General features: G+C 34.2%; 1 protein-coding gene across 1 annotated transcript; it reads left to right on the forward strand.

The window, feature by feature from the left end:
* The first annotated feature begins 457 nt into the window (after positions 1–457).
* LOC131859624 (glutathione hydrolase 1-like) lies at positions 458–17587 on the forward strand. Its single transcript, XM_059213592.1, has 7 exons — positions 458–514; positions 1381–1736; positions 2148–2663; positions 2760–2995; positions 13319–13583; positions 16950–17087; positions 17189–17587. The coding sequence occupies exons 1-7, from the start codon at positions 475–477 to the stop codon at positions 17444–17446; spliced, it is 1809 nt and encodes a 602-aa protein (XP_059069575.1). The 5' UTR covers positions 458–474; the 3' UTR covers positions 17447–17587.
* The last annotated feature ends 6691 nt before the right edge of the window (positions 17588–24278 follow it).

The following is a 24278-nucleotide window of genomic DNA, read 5'->3' on the forward strand; positions in this document are numbered from 1 at the left end:
AATAATATAAAAGTTATATTATGATGATTTCAAAAGTAGGGAGATACTGACATTTCATCATTTGATTTTATTTATCTGACATTAGATTTTCTTTTTCTTTTTTACTTCTGGACAAGGGTCTAGATCTATTAATAAAAGAAAATAATTTTAACAACATAGCAAAAATAAAAGATTCCTAGATAAAGGGTCTAGGTCGATTAATAAAAGAAAGTAGTTTTAACAACATAGCAAAAATAAAAGATTCCTGCCTGAATTGATAGAAGAGGTCAAACCAGACAATAGAGATCAAAAAGACTAAGTGGAGTCCTAACATGTGAGAAATCTACAAACTAACAGGAGCTTTAGAAAAGTTTGAAATAACATGTCAACAGTCTAATTCTATGCAATTACAATAAAACAAAAGTTTCTATGTTCTGATAAATTAGAAATCTTCATCACACACTGTTCAATAGCATATACATGGAAATTTTATAAATGCAGAACCCTGTGACCAACCTCCTATTAACATACCCAGGTATGGCACCCAGCTTGCTTTTCTGGAACCTTGGTATGTGATGCATATAGATACACCATTTGTGCTTTCTTGTATTTTACAATTAAGGCTTGAGGGTAATCTGTTCTGCTAGAGTTTATTACGGTTGGCAACTCACTTTATCCCTTATTTTGGTGCCTCCAGATGGGGGTAGTCCCTACGAGTTAATTCATAATAGTTTTGGCAAAATTTCTGGAAAATATAATAATTGACCAATAAATTTTCGCTGAAAATGGGTGGATTAAGATCATTTAAAAAATGAGGAGAAAAATTTCATACCGTGTCTATGACTTTAGTCCATGGAATTCTAAATTGTGCAAACTGTGTGGCGAATTATTTGGACTACACCCGAAGATATTTGATCTCAATATATGAAAGACCCCATTGACGTTGATGGCACTTCCGACAGATAACACGGCCTCCATATTTTTGAGCTTACAGTATTGTCTACCTTAAAAGGAATGGCAAGAATTTAATTATATATTTTCACTGTATGATGATATCTATTTACATAACTTGTATTCCTGCTGATATCATTCCCTTTTGCATATAATGACATAAATGTGTGTAAATTTTGACGCAATCAATGATATCCTTTAAAAATACACTGTTCATGTTTGAAATTGTAAATCTGAGTTATTTGTTTCCAGATCACACAGAAATATCATGCTTATAGTGGACCAGAATTTAATCAGAACATATATAAATTGGGTGATTTTAATCTGCGATTACTTCTGAGAATGTGCTAAACTTTTACTATAACCATGAATCACATTTTACAAATTGAATTTCCTCACAAATTCAAAACCTCTTTGTACTGTTTTTAACTTGACTCCATCTAATTGCAGAACTCCTCGAATCTTTGACCTATATAGCCATCTTATCAGTTGTACTTTGGGGTTTGGAACCATGCCAAGCCAGTGTCAATGTGTACAAGCATACTTCATCTGGAAGACGGGAGGTAGTTGAAGCACATAAAGGAGCAGTTGCTGCGGATGATGGCCGTTGTTCTAGAATTGGAAGGGATGTGCTCAAGGAAGATGGCCATGCAGTAGATGCTGCAGTTGCAACTGCTCTATGTTTGGGTGTGGTGAGCCCAGCCTCAAGTGGTATTGGTGGAGGTGCTTTTATGCTCGTAAGATTGGCATCTGGTGAAGCAGAAGCTTATGATTCACGAGAGACAGCCCCTGCATCAGCCTCGGAGGTAAATTTTTCTTCTTCCTAGTGAAATTCAGCAAAAATATTAGTAGTCAGCAGCATTCTGTTGTGGTATGAGAAGTTAAATTCTCTATTTTTCAAGAATTTGCTTAAATTTGTTTGCTGAGGATATTTTTATGAATCTGGAATTGCTTGAAGTTTTGCTGTAAATTGCAACTGTAATGTTGTTTTGCCTGAAAAATTATGGTGAATGCTGAGCTTCCTCAAGTATTATTTCTCAAGTCCTAAGTATAGTATCAGGAATGTGTGAAGATTGTTTTGCTAATCTTTTGATTTCTTTGCAAGATGGGAAACATTGATTCTTGAAAGGGCGTCACAAATTTTGGAAGTAGGATAAGGTAGGCACAAGCCACAAAGTCAAACCATAATTTTTTGTGGCAAATCTATTCTTTTGCAGAATATGTATGCTAACAACCCTCTTTCAAAATCAAGCGGTGCTCGTGCGGTAGCTGTTCCAGGTGAGCTTGTTGGCCTTTATCAAGCATGGCAGAAATATGGTAGAATTCCATGGAAGAGACTCGTCCTTCCTGCAGCTCATCTTGCAGAGAGCTTTTTTATCTCTCCTTACCTTGCATTTCAGATGAACGATTCAAAAGCAGCAATATTTGCAGACAAAGGACTTCGTAATGTTTTTACATCTAATGGAAAGCTCTTGCAAGCTGGTGATAAATGCCACAATTTTATGCTGGCAAAGACCTTAAAAGCCATTGCTGAGTATGGACCAAAAGTTTACTATAATGGCACTGTTGGAGTTAATCTGGTAAAAGATGTGCGAAAAGCAGGAGGCATCCTGACTTTTAAGGATCTACAAAATTACAAAATTAGAGTACAAAAGCCTCTTTCTGCAGACATCATGGGATATAAGATATTGGGTATGCCACCCCCATCTTCTGGTGGTGCAGGAATGATATTAGTGAGTGCACTATGTCCATTTTAGTGGTCACCATATGTAGTTTTAAATTAACTATAATTTCTTGGAATCCTTGCTGATTTCTGGCTTGGATTTCAGATTCTGAACATACTTGCAAGCTATGGAGTTCCTTCAGCATCCTATGGAGTGCTGGGCCTGCATCGAATGATTGAAGCATTTAAGCATATGTTTGCCGTGAGGATGAATCTTGGTGATCCAGACTTTGTTAATGTTACAAATGTTCTAGCTGACATGCTGTCTCCAAAGTTTGCTGCAGAGCTGAAGAAAACTATTTATGACAATATGACCTTTGGTCCGTCTCACTATGGGGGCAAGTAAGTTATTTTAACAATTCGGTAGTTCTCGCACAGATGCAGATTTTTATGTGTGTTGCTTTTTGTAGAAACTTACTTTCTTTGTGGTCATTTCGTTGTTTTGCAAGAAATTTCTGTCCATATTTATATTCAGTAACTTTTCCACTCATGACCAGGAAATATAACACACTTACATACTTTAAATGCAATTTATAGCAAGCCTGCCAGATACATATGATATATTGTCTGCAGGAAATATTTTCTTTCATTTTGGTAGTGGAGATGTAGCTTTCTACCGGAGTTTTCATTCTTTGTGATCATTACATTGTTTTGTAATGAATTCTGGGTCCATAATTTTCAGTTATTTTACTAGTAATAACCAGGAATTATAACACACATTGACAAGCCTTGAATACAGTTCTTATCAAGTGTGCTAGAGTTGTTTTTAAAATTTATGTTACACCTGGTTTTCAGGATGGGAAAGGAAGGGAATTGGTGGAGATATTTCCATTTCTAGGATGGATTTTGGAGAATGCACGGCCAATTATTAAATAAAAGGGAAATCTTTAATATATAAGAACTTTTAAATATAATAATATTGATAAGGTATTCATCATATATATTATAAAATCTAATACAAAAATTTAGAATAGATTTCAATTTGAGATTTCATTAGTCAACAGACAAATTAACAAAATTTCATTATTTTCTTTTTATGAAGGGTTTTTCATCTACAATGTTGTTAGTTCAGATGCAGGAACAAAAATTTTAGGCTGAAACCTTTTCGACTAAGAACCAAAGATTGAGGGATATCCATTCAGTGAAATATCTCTTTTTGAAATTTATGTTTTAAATATTATTTTTTTTTTTTTTGAGTTAACCTACAGATCCCAAGAAAAAGGTATCCTGTGAATATTTTCTAAAATTTATGCAAATTGAGAATGATGAGGGGACATTTCCAACTTGTCCTCATGTCACTAAAACGTTCACTGTAGGGGACAGGTACTAAAAATGCAGGGGATATATGTCCCCGTACTACAGAGGTTATAATACTTCATTTACTAGACATCGTACTTGTAAAGCCTATTTTTGTTCGCAATTTGATTTCTGGCTTATATGGATGCTCATCTATTTCATGTAGAGGTAATCGAAAGCACAATAATTTCAAACATGGCAGTTAGTTCAACTATTGGGAGAACTAAGAAAAATAACAAAACAATATAATTATATATTGATATCTTATTGCATAAACAGAGTCTTAGAGTGCCTGAGACATCCTCGCTATAAACTAAGTTCTTTTTCATTGAGACCTACGTGCTTTGCGTTGACCAAATATGAACTGCAACAAACCCGTGCAAGATCAGGTGGTGTACTCCATGGTATTTATAAGGAATGAATCCCGTTACATCCCACAAATCATACATTGAAATAAAATTTTAAATATATATTAAATGCAAATGAAATGAATAATGTCGTTCAAAATGACAAAGTAAGTCCATTGGTATGTGGATATGTGAATGAGTAATGAAGAAGGGTGAGAAGGCTAGAAGTGATTCTAAAACATGGATCGATTACAAAAGACCTTAAACTGGTATATTGACGTTTTTAGAAGGTACGACTAAGAGCTTCCAAATGGTATCTGATATTGAATTATTATTATTTGCTAGTCCAAATTTCAGTTGCAATAAGGGATTTAGATGTACTGGTAAAATCAGGAGGGGATAGAGTGATTAAATGGTGTGATAAAATTGTCCCAGTAGGCTGACTTGGGCAAGGAGAATCGCTCCTCTTCCCCCAGAGAAAGGACACAGAATATCTACAAACCTGGCATTTTCCATCATTGCAAAATTGGTCTGGGATATCTATTTTTCTGGGTGATTAGAACTTTGACTTAAGGATATCCACTATTGGTAGATTTCCAGTAGTGGACAATCATTTTGGCCCAATTTAAGCTTTTTCCACCTCTTTAAGATTTGGTCGAGATGCTAACATCACTAGCAAAATGTCCTACAATGTTTAGATGAAACTCCCTCAGGTCAACTTCGGAGGAGATGTCAAATTCTATATTTGCCACAACCAGCATATAATGGCTACAACAAAACATAGTATTACTTGTTCGTCTAGATTATAGAATACTCAACTTACACATACATCATGCCTGGGATTAACAAGGAGCCGAAAAAAAGATTTAATGACTTCAAGAAGATACCAGTATAAAGAATTTACCATAATGGGGAGAAACCATACAATGTTTAGCCAATGTATTTATGCTAGAACTATATGGCTGTCAAAGAAACATTAATATTTTTGAAATTTATAAGCAGAACCTGGGATGAATGATCATATTGATTTGATCTGAGATATCTTCATCTCCTACCTGAGATCTGACATCATGCAAAGCCATGCGTGAGAGCACAATACATTTGAAAATTCAAAAAACCATTAAGTTACCTAAAGAACAAAAGTAAAAATGCATGCTCTTTCGAAGCAGCTTCTTTTTCCCATTTGTATTGTTTCTAAAAATAAAGTAAATTAAAATCAAGAGATTGTGTTGCAGATCTTTAAACCCTTGAAGTAAATATTCCCAGTCCTGATCTAAGGGTCACTTGTATCACCTCTAGAAGCTCTATATGGCTAAATAGATATCCCTTGAATAGTGGCTCCAACATTGATATATTGACGAATTGACATACAATCAAGCCTAAAACTAAGAACTTAGCTCTCCCCCAACCCACCACTTACGAGCAGCCTTACTAGCCATGATTGGATTTGTACACCTAGTAACCTATATTAAAAGGGAGCATGATCATCTTCATAATTTATCCAAAAGTGCTCTCGTTATTGAAAGAAAGCTAGACAATTCCTACACTAATTGAATGCAAATAGTTTCAAATCTACACACTATTCAACAAAGAGTCAATGCACAATACAAGATATGTCCTCGGAAAGCCCTTTCGAGAAAAACTCAAGATCTCCAAAACATACTCAATGTATTAATCAACAAAAATAGGCTAACAATAAACTCGGGGTATTTGTGCTTTCAATAGGAAATAATACATGAGATCTTCAATCTTGTGTTTGGAGTCAGATCTGTAGTGTAACCTGGATTTGATATCATCAACTTACAAATTTTATCCCAAGTATAAGGCAAACCAAGAAACTATAAGTGGTTTCCACAGCCATGGCTTAAACCAAGGGACCCAATTTGGGCACGCAAACTGTTCTCTTTAAATTCCAATGCCCCTTATCATGAGTCCACATTGTAGGAATAGAAGGCAACCCCCAAGGTCAATTAGTCCACTCACCAAACTTGGACGCTCCAATCTGGTTCATTTAAACCTCTTACAAGATTCTCTTACACATGAAATTATTAGCCAATTAAAGATGCTTCACTTAGTCCACTATGTAACCCCCTCTTATATGCTTTTACACAAGTCATAGATTCTCTTATGCATCTTACAATGTCATAGATGGTTTTACACATCATAATACAAATGCCAAGTGGTATAATGTGTATCCAGGGAATTTTGACATTCCTTCCAAATGGGGAATTCTCTTTCATGTGGCCCCATATGTGCAATATACTAAAAATATTAAATAAATATACTAAAATTGCAAGATATACAACACCTAATCCTAATATTCTGCCTCTTGTTTTACATTACAAAATAAATAAAAAAAGTCCAAAAAATAAACCAATTCCTAGGGGCTAAAATGTGCATAGCTAACTTTTACCAACTATGCCACAACTTGTTGCATTCTCATCCAACTCACAACACTACCAACTTGGTTAGAACAATTACTATGATATGTCTTTAGCTATCCACACCTCCAACTCAGTCTACATCAATGAATCCTTGCATATCTATTGTCTCACTCACACTAGATCCTCCATGACGATGGATTGATGAAATAATCCTATAGGATTGTTAAGTGGCTATTGCAGATTGCTATAGGACTGTTGAGGGATTCTTGCAAGAATGGTATATGACTGTTGAGGAATTCTTACAAGACTACTATAGGGCCACTAAGGACTCTTGGAAGACTACAACATGACTACTAAGGGAATCCTACAAGACTACAACAAGATTGTTGAGGGACTCCCACAAATCCATTGAATGCTACAAGTTAATTGCAAGTCCCCTCACTCCTAGCTAGGGACAACACAACCTCTAGCTCAGGAATTTTTTTATAGCTAAAATCAATATCATTTCCAAGACACCTACCTTTCCATCTCCAACAACTAGGAGATCTTCAGGCTCACCTTGAAACATCTCTGAAACCAACAAATACAAAAACAATTATCTCATTCCAAAACACTCCAATTGTAACAGTGCAAGATCCATGAGTTTCCCATGCGAAAATTAACAATATCCTCATTGTCAAAAGACCATCCATCTCCAATTAAAAAAATGATGAACAGCCATCTCAAGCCGACACTACGGCTACAAATCACGAGTCTACCATGGTACAATGGTTAACATCTTCAAAGATAGAATATCAACTGTCTTCGATTGATAGATCTACAACCAACTATGTCACTGCACAAAGCTCCTACTATATATCATGGCAACATAGTTCATATACTCAAAACCTTGAAGACCATTGACGTGCAACCAATAAAGTCAAACTCAACTATGTTGTACCAAAACTCCCACGACATGTGATTCAAAATTCCCATGGTAACATGGTTTGCTTAGCACCCTTAGATCTAATACTTGATTAAGATATTCATTTGAGGCCAATGGGTTTGTCATTAACGTGCAAACCATGGCCAAATATGATGCTAGCATACAACTTGTATAATTTTATCTTTCACTCTTCTTGGTAACATTTTTCCACCTCTGATAATTTTGTATCTCTTCTTCCCAAAAGCTATCTACACATTTGCATTGACAATCTTGCTAAAAAAAATACATATCTAGTTAGCCTAGGAACATGCAAGAATCTAGAGATTGACTTCACTCTCACATATCTAAACATCATCTTGACCTTGCCTTCACTTATAACCTTATAAGAAAATTTATCTCTTAAGAAGACGTCACTTCCAACAAAATTTTGATACTTAGAGAATCACTCCTTGTAAGGATTCATGTGACAAGATGCTCCACAATCAATCAACCATGCATGCTTCATACATGATGAAGCAAAAAACACATCTTCACCTTCATTAGAGGAATCTTATTCCATGGACGGAGTCTCATCAAATTTCTTTTCTTTCTCTTTCTCAACTTTCTTGCAATCTGTCTTAATGTGTCTAGTCTCCTTATAGTACCATCGAATGCCCTTCTAATGATCAATGTATATTTAATGGGTTCATAAGTTTTTTCTCTCATTTATTCCAACAACATGTTCCCAACTAAGTCCTCAAGCTTCAACTTTGAGACTACACTACTGATTTCCATCACAAGGTTGTCCCATGAATCTGGCAATGAACATGACAAAGCAATATGTTATACCAACTAACCAATAACAATTGTGAACTCTTAAAGTGCTCTATCACTAATTCTCCAGCACTGACAAGAAATACAACCTCTCTCGCATGAAAAATTGTTTGCTAAGGATTTAGATTGGTAGAAGGTACCAATCTTATCCCAAATCCTTGGTAGCATTTTCTATAGACACGTATAGGAGAACTATATTTGAAAGGCGTAGGTAGATAGTGAACCTAGCCTTTTGATCGGATTTGTTTCAATCATCTTTCATTATAGTAGGTTTCTAACCAATGATTAGAATCCACTAGTTGTGATCTACAAGCAAATCCTCCATTTTGAGCTTTTGTAGCTTGATGTTTTGACCATCGAACTTCTTGATCTCCATCTTTGTGCGCTTGCCATTTTCTATAACTGAAAAACTAGAGCACCTATGTGGAGATTCCATTTAAATAAGGATTAGTACAACACAAGGATAGCATACCCCTTTCCAAACCAAGACTAGGATCTAATACCAAATGAAAAGACACTAGACATTTCCATGTCTACACTAATAAAATGTCTACACTAATAAAATGTGAGAAGCAAAGAAAATAAGTCTAGATCTACACAATACTTAGTAAAGAAACAACACACAACAAGACATACCTAGCCTCCCTAGCCTCCAAAGCACAATCAATCTATTAACCAACAGTAATAAAATTATGATACACTTATACTATTCATGGACTCAATTAGAGATACACGAAATCTTCAACATAGTGTCTAGGGTCAATCCTACAACATAGCCTTGCTTTGAAATCACTAACTTTATCTCAAGCATCCAATATATAGACCAAGGCAAACCAAGAAACTATAAATGGTTTCCAAAATATGGGTGAAACCAAGGGATCCAATTTGTGTGCCCAAATTGTTTTCCCCAAATTCTAATTTGCCTCATGATGAGTTCAACTTTTGAGAATAGTATATAATTCCCAAGGTCAAACATGCCACTCACCAAACTTGGGTGCTCCCATTTGGTCTATTGAAATGTCTTACAAGTTCTTACACACATCATAGATTTTATTGCACATCTTACAATGTTATAGATGCTCTGGCATATCTTATATGACATACATGCTCTTACACATCTTACACATACCGTATTACAAACATCAAGTGTCGTAAGGTGTCATCCAAGAAATCTTGAGATTCCTCTAGATTGGGTGCCCTTTCCCATGTGGGTCTATATCTCAGCACATTAAAAACATTAAATAACTCAATGTTCCTCTTATTTGCAAAGTGTATAACCTCTAATCCTAACAATATAAACTTCATCTAGATATTTCCCAATATTTTTCTGTTAGCAATTCTGATCATCAAAATATTTTGTATGAAGAGAGACTCAAAAGAGGGTGATTGTATCGTCAAAGTAAATATTTTTGGCTGAGGCTTTTTTAGAGATCCAAATATTGTATTGTTTCTAAGGGTTATTCTACCAATCGTAGAGAAAACTTCTTCCTTTAATTTATCAAAGGTATGCTATTAGAGCAAATCAATATTTCTATGTCCAAATTATTAATTCCAAACATAAAACATAACTTCTCAAGAATGATCACTTCTTTTCATTTTCCACTTTTGGTTTACCTAACTTGCTCCTCAATCCAGTCTCACAAAATCTAGAGTTTTGGATTTCCTGTAAAAGTATAAGCACATTTGTCCAAGGCTCTTATCCTAAGTTGTTCATAGTGTTGCATTAGATCTTATGAGGGATCTACTGTTTTCTTTCTTAACATCATTAATTAGAAATTTCAAATATATAAGCCTACATGATTGGAGTCCACATGCAGCATCTGTCTTAGAACGTAAAAAGGATGTCTATTTCTGCTTTTTCAGTGACTATAGTGAGGTCCTTGAAAGCATCAACAAAAATATCTTTCCAACTCATGGTGTCATATTTTGATCCTTATATAACTAGTTATACCAATGTTCAATTGACGAGTGTGCATTCTAATTTACTTGTGTCCTGTTTCAATTCAATTTTCTATTGAAACCAAGAGATGTAAGGCAGAAAACTGATGTGTGGTACAGCTATAGGCTACCATCAACATCTTGATGCTATAAACCATATTTCATATACCTTTATGCTACTATTGATGTGTGAATCTTCTCATACACAAATTTGATGGTGTAACATGACAAGTATTTGACACTTTAACTTGTATGTGACTTTTGAATTCCACTTGTTTTTGTAAATCAGAAACTATGTTTAAGAAAAACTTATCATGAATCTATGATATTTGCCTAATTGCTAGAAATGAAAGCATTACAAATGAAATAAATAATTGAATAAATAGAAAACACAAAGAGCGTCATAGCAAAAGGGACAAAAGATATGCATTGGAGAAACCTAGAGTGGGAAAACTTCAGCTTGGATATGATTTGATATCTTTCAATATCACTAATAAAACAAGGTCACAAGCTCAAAAGGCAATTGACTACTACAGAAATCCATCTTTGTTTATTCTGCAGCCAATTCTATGCCCTTCGTATAAATTCACTTCCGACAATTACCTGCGTAGGCATGATGTGTGTGTAATATCCCTTGCTGATTATGACCTTAAAATGCTGAAGATAGGCTCAAGGAATATTGTCAAACAGTTGTTCTTCCCCTTCAAACCTGCTGTTATTAAAATCTGATTGCTTTCCTGATGTTTTCGGCCAAGGTATTATATCAAACAATTCACGTTCAGACTTCAGACTTATTGTTCTGTGTTTCAGACTGTTAAGTGTTATTGACACTGGGAAAACTTTGCATAACTTTGTGTGTTATTGATATCGATACACATTTGCAAATGATGTAGAAGAGACACAACAAACTAAAAAGAAAAAATACATCCCAAATGCAACTCAAATATGAGATGGACATTTTAGCAAACACTTGTCATACATGCTTCAGAATAACAAACTAAATATCCAATACTGCTGTCATTAAGATCTGATTACAATTTCAGACTGTTACAAATGACACAATAGCACTGATTTCTCAAACCTAATTGACTTATGAGGTATTCACATGCTGCCCTACTTTTCTGAACATAAGGTACTCAGAAAATTAGACATTACATAGGCAAATAATGATCAAGAACCTGGTTATTTGATGCCACAAGGAAGAGTACATTCTAGTGACCATGTAGGAGCTGTCACATGAATTTTTGAAGGCTTCAATAGTGAAATTGCCCCACTAGGAGTATGATGCCATATGCCCTTGAGTTGCAGATGTAATAACAAATAAATACAGCACTCTCTCCCTTCCAAATAATGATTGAAATGATTGCCAAGGCCAACCGAGTTTAATGAACAAATGCCCACAAAATTCTGAGCAACTAGTAATGAGTAATGAGTGAAAATATGTGACTAGTAGGTCGCCCTCCATGGCAGACCACGATTTGGACTGAAAATCACCTTCAAACTCCTCCAAACCACCACCAAAAATACCTCCAAGAAATCACCTAACTCCTGATTAAAGTGCAGATACCAATTGATCATGAATTTGAAGCACTCTCCCCATTCGATCTCCAATCTGCTATGCAAGATGACTTCAAAAAATTTGGCCCATGGTCACCAATGAAGCTCAATTAGAAAGACTGAAATGTCTTCTTCTCAGCTGAAAAAACACAATAAGCTCCAAGTTGAACTCCTGAGGTAGAGCTCACAACCAGCGATAATTCGGAAGATCTTTCACAATCTCAAAATCGCATTACCAATTGAGAGTTTCCGCTCCCAATGGCTGAAGATTAACTGCAGAAACCCTTGGCTCCACAAGCTATCAAACAAAGAAATATTCAACAACTGGATGCCCAATAATGAGGCTGCCCCCTCCATTTATTCTTTTCCTTCAAGAGGTCGGTCTCCTTCTAGGAGGAATAAACTAATATTTAATTGAACTTCTAGAAGTGACCCCTAAAAAAATAATATTATTTGATCTAATTATTTAATTGCATTTTAGATAATTAAAATATCATTATAATATAAACTTATAAAGTGCAATTAACAACAATACATTATCTCACCAAAAATCATATAAAAATAGGATGTGAAGCCACAAGCAGCTGCCCAAGCGATCCTCTCATCAACTCCTTGACCTACAAGGGTCAAGTAATAGGCCAAACCCCTCTACGGATTGATCCTCATGAAAATGGGGACATTATAGTGTGGTGATCTCCAAGACAAATAGCTAATAAGAAACTTTTGGATAACAATTGATCCCTTCTTGGTGCTTTTTAGGAAACTTCCTTATAAGATGTGGTACTTGGTGCAAAATAGTGTGCAATGAAAAGATATTATTTTTTTTCTTAGGGTAGGAAAGGCCTCCAATTGTTATAGTCAGACTTCATGTGCTCTTTTATTGATATTTCCTTTAAAGAGTGTTTCTCTAAGACAATCTGCATTTTCAAGTGCTTTCTTCTGCCAAAAATATGTTTTCCATGATTGCAAGACACATCACACATCAAGCAATGATTGAAAATAAAGATAATCCTTCTCTCAAGTAGTTTGATGTTGCAAACAAAATTGTGGGCTTCCTTATCCTCTTATCAACTTCTCATGAGTGAGTGCCATAGACAGAATGGCAAAGAGACTGTTTAATAAGTTCAGCAAATGGGTCAATATTCAAAAGTTGATATTTACTCAATGTTACATGCAACATATACTTTTATTTCTCACCTAAAAGGATATTTTCTCATTGGTTCATGGATTAAGATGTTCACTTTTATACATTTACAAACCTAGACATGTATTGTATTTAGCCAAATTGGGATATAATACATACACTGCAACTCTAAATTATACATTTCATAACATTTTGGCAAGAGAAATTGGATCTCTATTGTACCTTGTAAAGTTCCTGACAAGATCTAATTTTCTTTTACAGGTGGAATGAAATTGATGACCATGGCACCAGCCATTTTTCCATTGTTGATGTAGATCGTAATGCTGTTTCCATCACCAGCACTATAAATGCATACTTTGGGGCTAAGTTGCTTTCTCAGAAGACAGGTATAGTGCTAAACAATGAAATGGATGACTTCTCTATTGAAAGCAACAGCTCTGGCTCTTCTCTTCCACCAGCTCCTCCAAACTTTATAAGACCATTCAAACGTCCACTATCTTCTATGGCTCCCACAATTCTTTTGCAGGTGATGACAGCTTTTTCCTTCATGTTAAGATTTTGATTTATTTTCCAATAAATAGTGAAAGATAAGGTAATTCAAGCAAGATAATCCATCAATCATTTACCCCATTATTTTCCTGTAATTTACCAATATAGCAGCTTGATAATTTAAGGTGTATTGTTCCCTGATTGCTATGCACTGACATGCAAGATGGCTGTGTACTTATATAACATCTATTAACCTAACCACCAAGGTCTCAAAGAAATTCAACATACTATTTTCCACTTTTGGATTGATATATTTATAAAATGACAAATCTAAATAGAAAATAGTCCTATATGCAAACATTAGAAACAAAGATTGTCACATGTTCATCAACTATTAAGAAATGGTTAGGCATGCCGAAATTGGATCAGTTAAGTTAGTGAAATTATCTCTACTTAGTTACATGATGTTCTCACGAAGACTTGTACTTCACACTCTAAATGATTCATTCTAGCAAGGCAAGGAATATAACTGAGTTGCAAAGATCAGATTCTCAGGGTAGAGCAGAGACCTACGCTGAGTGATCCAGACACTCAGAGGGTTAATGTTACATATAAAACAAGTATGGGTAACTGATTCAACACCAGTTGAATTCATTTGGGGTTTCCGAGACAAGTCTGGTGGCAGCTGAACCCATCCCAGTTTTTTTTTGTCGGGTACAGAAGGCTGTTGGGCTCGTCTCCAACATTAGTTTTCTTCTTTTTCTTTATATACCTCCATGTGAGTCATTGTAACATTCTGAGTCTTTTCTTGATTTTTCTTAGAAAATTGGTTGAGTTAGGTTATTGCTGTTTTAGCATATAAGGAGTCTTAGAGGAGTGATAGTGCGATTAGTGTGAGCAATTGCAAGGCTTCTATGGTGTTTGAACATTACTAGTCTTGTGCAAGAGAAGTACATGAATGCCTTTGAAAGGTCGTCAACCATTGCAATAGCATACGAAATAGTGGCATGAGAAGGAGATCCTTCACTTATTTGGACTTTTCTCCCTTTCTGGGTTTCTCCAAGACTACGTTGTTGCTTTCATTCCTATGTGTGTTGAATGCTCTCTACTTGTTTATACTTTCTTCTATTCCTTGTTCATTGCAATTAACACTCAATGTCATACACAAGGAGTGTTTTTTTTAATAGAGAAATGAGCCACATCCAAATCATAAAAGGGCTGGTAACATATTGGTCTGGTAGCTTAGTGGCAGAGCATCCCAATTATGAATAGGAGTTCCTACATTAGAGTCCTAGCTAGTTCATGGAAAGTTTAGTATGATATTATAGCTAAGGCTAGGAGCCCCACAACCATAATGTGGTTCAAATGGGTGTTCAAGAAATGAGCCACACCTGAACCATGAAAGGACTAATCACAAAACGGACCAGTAACTTACTGGTAGTGTCACCACAGCAACAAATGTGAGGCCCTAGATTTGAATCCTGGCTGGTCCATAGAATGTTTAAGATTTTTTTTCATAATTCCACACATGAAACTACCATATCATCAATCAATTTATATACTACAAATCACCTATCACCAGTAGTGATCTTCATATTTTGGCTATCCTACTTTCCTTTGTCTTCAAAATCGTCACTATATGTTAACTCTCATCCTTATGCATTTTATTTGGAGAATGCATCTTTATTTGGTAATATTTCTAATATTATTTTACCCTTGTCAAAACTAAATGCTTAAACTTTCTTGGTTTCAATTCTTCAATCAGGTTTGATATCATGCATTCATATTTCTTTTACAAGTAATTGAGCCGCAAGGTTGACATATAAAAGATGTTTTGAAATAATCAATAAGGGCAACATAGTTGCATTCATATGTGAGAACCACAAAAGAAACATAGTTGCATTCATATATGAGAACCACAAAAGAAAGTATGTGATAGCTTGATGTTTTTATACATTGTTTAGAACACCACGAACTTAAAGTAAATAACTCATTCTGTACTTCAAAACATTAGGACATTCTAAAATCTTTAACATCTAAATTTTTGTTATTGCACTTTAGTTTTGAGTTCAAATCTGAAATTTTTGAACTTATGCCTGCGTGTTGGTATGGTGGAGATGATTGCAAGTTGGTCTTGAGTTAGACAAAGAGATGCTTGGTCTTTATAGTCTACAAATCCTCTTTGATTGATTGGAATTGAACTTTGTTATATTTTATTTATTTGTGAACCCAAAATCTAATGATTTAATTTATAGAAAGAAAAATGCTGAACACGCTAGATGTATCGTAGATACCCAAAAATTCAATGGCCAATATAAATATGAAGATCAATCTAACGTTAGTTTCTATGAACCTTTTTCTTGTACAATTGAGGAAATTCTATCGACTTCTATACAAAGAATATGCACAATTGGCTTAATTTAAAACTAGCGATTAAATCTAAAAGTAGTGTGGGGTCTTATGAAACGCAACCAAAACATGAATTAAAGATTGGTAAAGTATGAAACAATAAAACACTAGTCCAATTGAAAAAAGACTTCTAAAACACATTTAAAATTTGTCTTCCATGGTTTATACTAGTTGTAGATCAGGTTGGATATTTTTATCCCCGCTTAGAAAACTTAACCTCATAAATCCTTTTGTTGAATATTAGATACCAACAAGTTTCAGACCATCGGACTCTCAAGTATCTTAGATAAGTAACTTTGCTAACAAATTACACCACTAAATTATATCTCTCATAGCACTAGCAAAACTTGTCATCGCCATTGGGTGGTAAAAGGAAGGGAAAGCATCTATACCTTGTGAAATGCTAGTAGAAAGATCCAACCAAAGGGTGGAAGCGCAAGTCAATGATTCTTAGTATTCACTTTGAAAATCCCGGACAAAGAACAGAAAATGCAATAGAAAATTGTGTAATTATTATTTTTATTAGCAGACAAGAAAAATATTCAATGCTTGTCATTAGATTTGAATTCTAAGGAAGAATGATTTGGGTGTCTTGAATTTACCAGTGTTAATGATGTTGCTATGACAAAGATCCTTCCAGCACTCATCAATGTTTTTGTTTTTTTTGAAAATCTTGAAGATCTATCAAGATTTTATTTTTATTTAACAACTTATCATATTGTAATGACATAGTCATGTTGTAGACACCTAGATAATGTCGAATTCAAATCTTTTCAAAATAAAAAAAGCCCTAAATTACCATACACGCCAAACAAAATTCAAAGAACTTAAAAGAAAGTATGCATTCAATGTTAAATCTTGAATTTGATATCTTGATCAATATAGTATTTTTTTTATAAATAATTGCATCAATTGTCACTTTCCAATGAAGCAACATGCAAGATCATCAGATCTTACATTTGTTGTTTTGTGTCTTCACAATACTTGCTAGCAGGATGGACAATTAAGGGCAGTGCTTGGGGCAAGTGGGGGAATCAAGATAATTGCTGCAATTACTCAGTTATTTTCGAATTACTTCATTAAAAAAATGGAACCATTGGCATCCATCATGGAGCCTCGAGTTTATCATCAGGTATTCCCTTTTTGTTTTTCACTTCATGAATGTGATTCTCAAGGAACTTTCTGTACTTTCCACGAGGCTACAAATGACTAATTTTTTGTGATAAATCACAGCTGATTCCGAATTTTGTTGACTATGAGAAGTGGACAACTGTTCTTGGAGACCATATCGAACTCTCAGAAAAGATAGTAACAGGATTAGAAAAACAAGGTCACAAACTACGTGGAGTGATTGGTGGATCAATTTGCCAAATGATTGTTCATGACCTCCATAGTCATACAAGGGTTCAAAATTTACCCAAGAATGTTGTGCATGGAAAGCTCATCGCAGTCAGTGATCCAAGAAAAGGTGGTTTTCCTGCTGGGTTTTGATGGTTCCACTTTATACAAACATCTAATTTACTAGTTTAAGTTATGCTTAGATCAATTTAGAGGCTGCATTCTAATTTGAGTTATCTTTTCCAGCAACAATTTTTTCTAAAAAATAATAGTCAACAAGAACATGTTCCAATATGACCTAAAAGGCTGATAATAGTTTGCTAAAGGAGAAACAACAGTAACAACAATAAGTTAAAGTACTAAAAATACGAATTGCGTTGCTTACATTTGTTTAACATACTATCAATCATAATCTTCATATACTACCAAAATTTAAAGATTCTTAAAAAAACAATACACATTATTTTTCTGAGTTATTTCCAGATATGCTCTGGGTCTTCTTCCATATCCCCACTGCTATTAAAATCTCAGATTGCAACACAATTGAGAACCTTGACAATCTGGAGTGGCTATGAAATACGTTTAAAAATGACAAATATTATCAAGCATGTCTACAATGAGAACAATATTGTCAATATCTTTAGTAGCAGAACATCCATCGAATCATCATCATTGTCACTTTTTCATGTTCAAGCCATCCACCATTTCTAAACATATCAATTCACCAATACAGCATTACTTTGTCTTACTCCAATAACTAATAAAATCTAGCTTACGAAATATTCAATGTTATAGTAAGCTACAAACTAATGGAAGGGAAGATGAAAGTAACACACCTCAAAAGGTGTCTAGAAAAAATTATTTTAATTAAGGCATAATTACAACACATGAGTCATATTATACATCTTAAAAAATTTAAAAATCAATAATGTGAATAAAATAAATTAGACTAATGCAAGGATAAATATATTTTGTGCAGGGAAAATTCTTTTGAAAGAAAAAATCCAGTCCAAAGCTTTTTGAATGCACAATTTAAATTCAATAGAACATTACCAATAAACTTGCAAAGCAAGCCTTTGTAAGCATTTCACAATCATACAATTTAGGAGTAATTTTTGCAATAGTCTAATGCCCTACAAATTTAACATGCATGCAACTCCTTGAGTACTCAATTTATAGTCTAATGCCTACAAATTTAACATGCATGTGCAACTCCTAAAGTACCCAATTTATTTACAACTGAACAAATTGGAAACTGCAATTTAAAATACTGTGTTAAAATTCCCACAAAGATAGTGCTTAGTTTTGACCTATTTTCCAATGCCACCTTGGAGATTTCCACTATATGTTAAAAATAGCATATTCTCTTATGCTCTTACAACTATCACTACTAACTAAATTTATGCACCCAACATGAGTGCCCAACTTGTCATTATTTTTCATCTCAAAATATGCACTTGTCTACTGAAGATTGCAAATTAACCTCCCTCTTACAAGCTCTTCACATTATATGATTCCATAGTAGATTTTTTTAAATAGGGCAATCCATATTTGCTAAATATAAACACCTTAATGACATCTCACAACACCTTACAAAGTATTGACATGTGGCACATAATGCCGACTCAAAATTCATTGCCCCATTTTTCATATGATTCTAACTAACTAATAATAATGTGGGAAAACGCTAAGCAATTAATAAACAAAGTCAAGAATTTCTTCAAGGTTTAGGCACTTTAATTCCCAACATTTTTCCACTTGTCAACGACCTTGAAGAGCCAAGGGAAATCCATCATCTCTAAAATCTTATTATTGGGGTGAAAAAAAGACTCCAAATGCCATCAAATCTTTTTCTTCTTCAAAATTTAGTTAGAGTATTTACAACATTCGTCAAAATTTAAACTTTCTATATTTTTACCCTTCCATCATTGATCATGTCTTTAATCAAATAGTACTACACATCTCTTAGGTCCTTGCATGCAAGTTTGGATTCTTTGCTAAACATATCACTCTTTAATTATTACAATAAAAAGTAATTGTAACCCAATAAGGCCCAACATTTGAACACAAGAATTTCAACCAAATTAATTTTTTAGAGGCACAAGTTGTTGTCATATACTCTATCTTAATATTGGGCAAAGTAACTACAATCCATTGTTTTCTCATCTAGCTTATTGTACCACCATATAAAGTAAACACATATGCATTAGTGAATATTTTATTATTGACATCTCCAACCCAATTTGAGTCCACATAACTAAATATCTAGGGAATGTATTTCTATAAAATTACCATGATAACAAAAGAAATATTCTAAGGTATCCTACAAGTATATCTAAATACTCTTTTAATTGCATCCTAAATGAATTTGTCTAGGATCAGATATAAACTTTCTAAGCACTCCCATTTATTGGGAAATGTTTGGTCTAATACGTATCATAGCATATATCAAACTTCCAATTACACTCTAATAAGGTACCTCACTTATGTCTTTAAACTCTAATAGGTATGTAGGACATTGTGTAATGAGTAATTTCATTTGTAAAGTAATATGAATGTATAATAGTATAGGATCTTACATGTTAAACCTTTGCAAAATTGAATTCACATGCTTACTCTAGCCAAGACATAGATTTGTATTTGATCTCTCTTGTTATCCCCATACCAAAAATGTGTTTAACTTCACCTAAGTCTTTCATTTAAAAACCAACTACAAGTTGAGACTTTAGTTTAAAAATTAATTATATTTCTTTTCTAGTAAATAATATATCATCAACATATAGTGAAATAATAAGAAATTATTACCATCATATTTATAGTAAACATAGTGATCCAATTTAGAATATTCATATCCTAAACTAAATTTAAATAATCAAATTTTAGGTACTACATCATAAGAATCTATTACAAAGATTTCTTTAATTATAGATCAAAATTCCCTTACCTTTCACCTTGAAGTGCTCTAGCTATTTCATGAAGATTTCTTCTTTCAAATCACCCTAAAGTTTCAAACTTTTCTTTAATTTACAAACCAAAATTTCTTTACTTTTCACCATGAAGTGCCTTTGCTATGTCATGTAGATTTTTTCCTCCAAATCACCACGAATTTTTCATGTCTATTTCTTTGATCTCTAAATCATATGCTATAGTGATGAAAAGGAAGAAGATAATTGATGCCATTTTTTTAATCCATCTCTTTAATTTGAGTAATCTTTTGCAATCTTTTGTGTCTTGTACTTTTAAATATTTCCAATGAAAGCCAATTTCTTCTTGACTACCCATTTACAACCAATTGGTTTGTGCCCTTCGAGGAAATGTATCAAATCTAATATATCATTTTTTAAAGTGTTACTATCCATGTATAATACATCATAAATACCTAAAGTGTTTGTATAGGTTCATGAATGTTCACATTTGAAATAAATATACATCTTCAGTCACTAGGTGAATTCTATTCTAGTAGTTGTTCTAGTTTGGTTGACTTTTGAACAAGATAAATTAGAGATTCTACCTCCTTTTAAAAAAAAATGGAGCTTGGGGTAAGTGCACCAAGATGGTGGACAAAAAGGGGGTATAAGTGACCACTTTTTTTTTCTTCCTAAAATCAGCTAAACCTAAACTTGGAAGAGCACATTGAAATTTGTCTAATCAAAATTTGAAGATACCAAAAGAACAAGAATTGTAGTACTCTAAATCTAGTTTCCAAGCTAAAGTTTTTAAAAATTAGATAGGATTAAGAGGGTCAAATCTTTCTCGCACACAAAAGTGTTCTTGTTTTTTTTTAGAAAAACATAACATAGTATTTGGTGTATGTGTGAAAAAAGTTATAGTTGCATTTAGTATTTTGAAAAACCCTTTAGTAGAAAGATAGTTAAGAGTGAGTACTAGAATTTTCTTTTTGTAATTTATTGTTGAGTATTTTTTTTAAATGATTTTTTGAAGTAGACGCATCCTAAAAATTAGGTACTTGTTTGTGCGTGTCACATAACTTGCACCAAAAAAATCAAAAATTCATTTTTTTTAAAGTGTAAAGAATGAAGTGTAGAATAATAATATATAATCTGTTTCAAATTTAGACAAGTAGCTCAAAATTTATTAAAAAATGGTACACATATGTCTTTAAGAACTCTAGAGACATTGGCAAAATAAATAAAAAAATAAAATGTTAATGTTGTTCAAATCTAGAAAAAATCATATGGTTAAAAAGATCAGAAGGCTCTATCATCATTCTCTTGCTATCTCACACTCTTTGTCTCCCCAATATCTAGATCTATCCATTTCAATATCTCTATCCTTTTCCTCCATCTCTACTTCTCTCCATCTCACTCTCTCCTCTCTTCCTAAGCTATAGATCGTATAATTTATTAGACTTAGTCAAATTTCAATAATCACTAAGCTCCTACTATAATTCTCTCTTTCTCTCTCCAATTCACTCTCTTTGACTCCCTCAATCTCTAGACCTATCTCTCTTCCTATCAGTCTCCCTCTCCTTGTCTCTCCCCCATCTCTCTTTATCGTCCTCTTTTCTCTCTCAATATCTAAAACTATCTCTCTCACCCTTCTACTCTATATCTCCCCTCTCTTTTCTACCTACCTCACATTTATTATCTCCTCTCTATCTCATCTCTCTCTCCCCCTCCCTAACTTTCTCTCTCCTTTCCTCTCTCTACTTATCTCTATGTCCTCTCCCTCTCCCAACATACCTCCCCTCACTCCCTTCCTACCTTTACTTCTCTACATACCTCTTCCTCTCCCTCTTTCTCTTTCTCTTTGACCCACTCTCTCATGCTCCATCTCTACTTATCACTCTCAATATTTCACTTTGTACTAACCTCTATCTCCCCTCTCCCTCTCTTTACATACCTCTACCTCCCTCTCTCCCCACCTCTATTTATCTACACAAATTTCCCTCTCTCCACTCTCCCACTCCCTCTCTCCCTCCTTCCATTTCTATTTCTCTTCATCTCACTATCTTTGTCTCCCCCAAGTTCTATGTACCTATATCTTTCCCTATCACTCTCCCTCTCTCCCCTCTCTCTACTTCTTACTATCTCTCTCCTCTCCACCCCAATATCTAGACATATCTTTCTCTCTCTCTACATACCTCCCTCTCACTCCCTCTACTTTTCTACACATATCTTCTTCCCTCCTCTCCCTCCCCTTCTATCTCTACTCATATATATCTCCCCTCTCCCTCTCTTTATACATATTGTAGTGTCATAAATTGTATACCTTCATTAGTGTGTACAATTTCATACTCTCCTAGCACTCATTTTAGTATTTCTATTTCCTCTATGTATTATAGGACCTTTATTGTAATTAAATAATATTTAATTCAATATTATGGGTCTTATTCCACTTTATTACATCATCACACTCTTACTTGGCCCCATAATTCTAGGTGTGCCCTATTGGGAAAATGGTGTCTCAACCTTGCATATTACATGAGGTTATTATTTATAATAAGTTTTTATTTGAGCACGAAATGGTGCAAAATTCTCCCCAAAGCTTCGGATTGGCTAGAAAAGCATGCCCATACATTTTCATCTCAAGATCACAACTAGTTTTGATTCTTGAAGATATTAAAGTTTTCATTTTGGAAGGTGCGATGAAAAGTTTAAATTTAATTGATAACTTTATACCCTTTGAAACACCTTAAGAAGTGTGTGTAACTAGCATAGAAAGTTACAAGGTGATAGATCACTTCATGAGCTTTATGGCGCTTCAAACGATTCGTCAATTGAACACTTGGTTCACAAGTTATGGCCTCTAGAAGTTTGGACTCCTAAAACGGGAAATATAAAATGCATCAGACACATAAATGAGCTATAAAAGGGAGGAACACGTGTTGATGTGTGCTTTGACATGTCATTGTTAGACGTGTGAATATTGTTGTAATTGATGTCAAACCAACTATCGGTTTGGACCGGACAATGTATGTGGTCCGGATTGGTCTGAATATTGGTTTGGATGTTGTATACAGTCAGAATGTATAGTTCTCTTGTTATGGACAAATGTTGTTGTTATGGTCAGATTTTATGATGTAGTATGTTGAAAGTAATGTGATGTGGAAATCTTTGGAAGTTCTTGTTCTAGAATTTTGAGTTCTCATTTCAATTATGTGTTTCGGTATTAGTTGCTTTGGTCAATATTAGTAGTATCTCTTCGAGTTTTGTGTTGCAGTATTCTTGGTATGTGTGGAGTCTTTATTTTGGAGATATTATGCTTAATCTTTTAATAATGGTTCAGTATTCTTGGGTCCGGATAACCCTGAACCATTCCAGTAATCTCACTATATGCATTGACAAATGAAGTATTTAAAAGGAAGCGTTTATAAATCTTGCGGAGGTCGACATGAGTGTCTTGATAACATGTTGGGCTTGGCTGACACACTATTTTGTATTTGTGTCCTCTGGTATACATATACATATACATATGTAGTAGTATGAGCATGGTATGGAAGGTGTGTCTAAGAAAGAGTTTAAGGAAGTACATGAGATATGCAAAAGAGAGTTAGCAATGAAAGGAGCAGTGTGTGAAGTGTGAGTTTTAGAAAGCAAAAACAAATAGTGTAGCAGTGGTGCAGTAGTCCTTCACCATAACTACTACATGATAGTTTTACAAAGATCTCTAACTAGATCTACTGTAGGGTTTGTGAATTGTAATCTGAGCTTAGTCTTAGAATTGATCTCATGCATTTGGAAATGCAATCCTTTTCACTTCAACATTTTCTTTTCTGTTGTAGTGAGCATTCCAATAGTAAGCTATCCCTTTGTATCTTTACAGTGAGCAGTCTAACAGTGAGTTGCTTTTGTAATTTGATAGTAAGCCAACTAGCAATGAGCCACCCTTTTTGTAAACACCATATAACTAGTTATATTTTCCTGAGAGTTAACACTCTCCATGGTTTTTCCCATTTGGGTTTTCCACGCATAAAATTTGGTGTTTGTCTTGTGGTTGTGCTCTTCATGCTTATTCTACATTT

The sequence above is a fragment of the Cryptomeria japonica genome, chromosome 10, assembly GCF_030272615.1.
Source record: "Cryptomeria japonica chromosome 10, Sugi_1.0, whole genome shotgun sequence".
NCBI classification, from domain to species: Eukaryota; Viridiplantae; Streptophyta; class Pinopsida; order Cupressales; family Cupressaceae; genus Cryptomeria; species Cryptomeria japonica.

Excerpts from the sequence above, each read along its gene's own strand:
- LOC131859624 (XM_059213592.1), top strand. The coding sequence starts at position 475 with ATGCAGAACCCTGTGACCAACCTCCTATTAACATACCCAG. Across the intron at positions 1,737-2,147 it reads CCCCTGCATCAGCCTCGGAG|AATATGTATGCTAACAACCC; the intron begins GTAAATTTTTCT and ends ATTCTTTTGCAG. Across the intron at positions 17,088-17,188 it reads AGCCTCGAGTTTATCATCAG|CTGATTCCGAATTTTGTTGA; the intron begins GTATTCCCTTTT and ends GATAAATCACAG.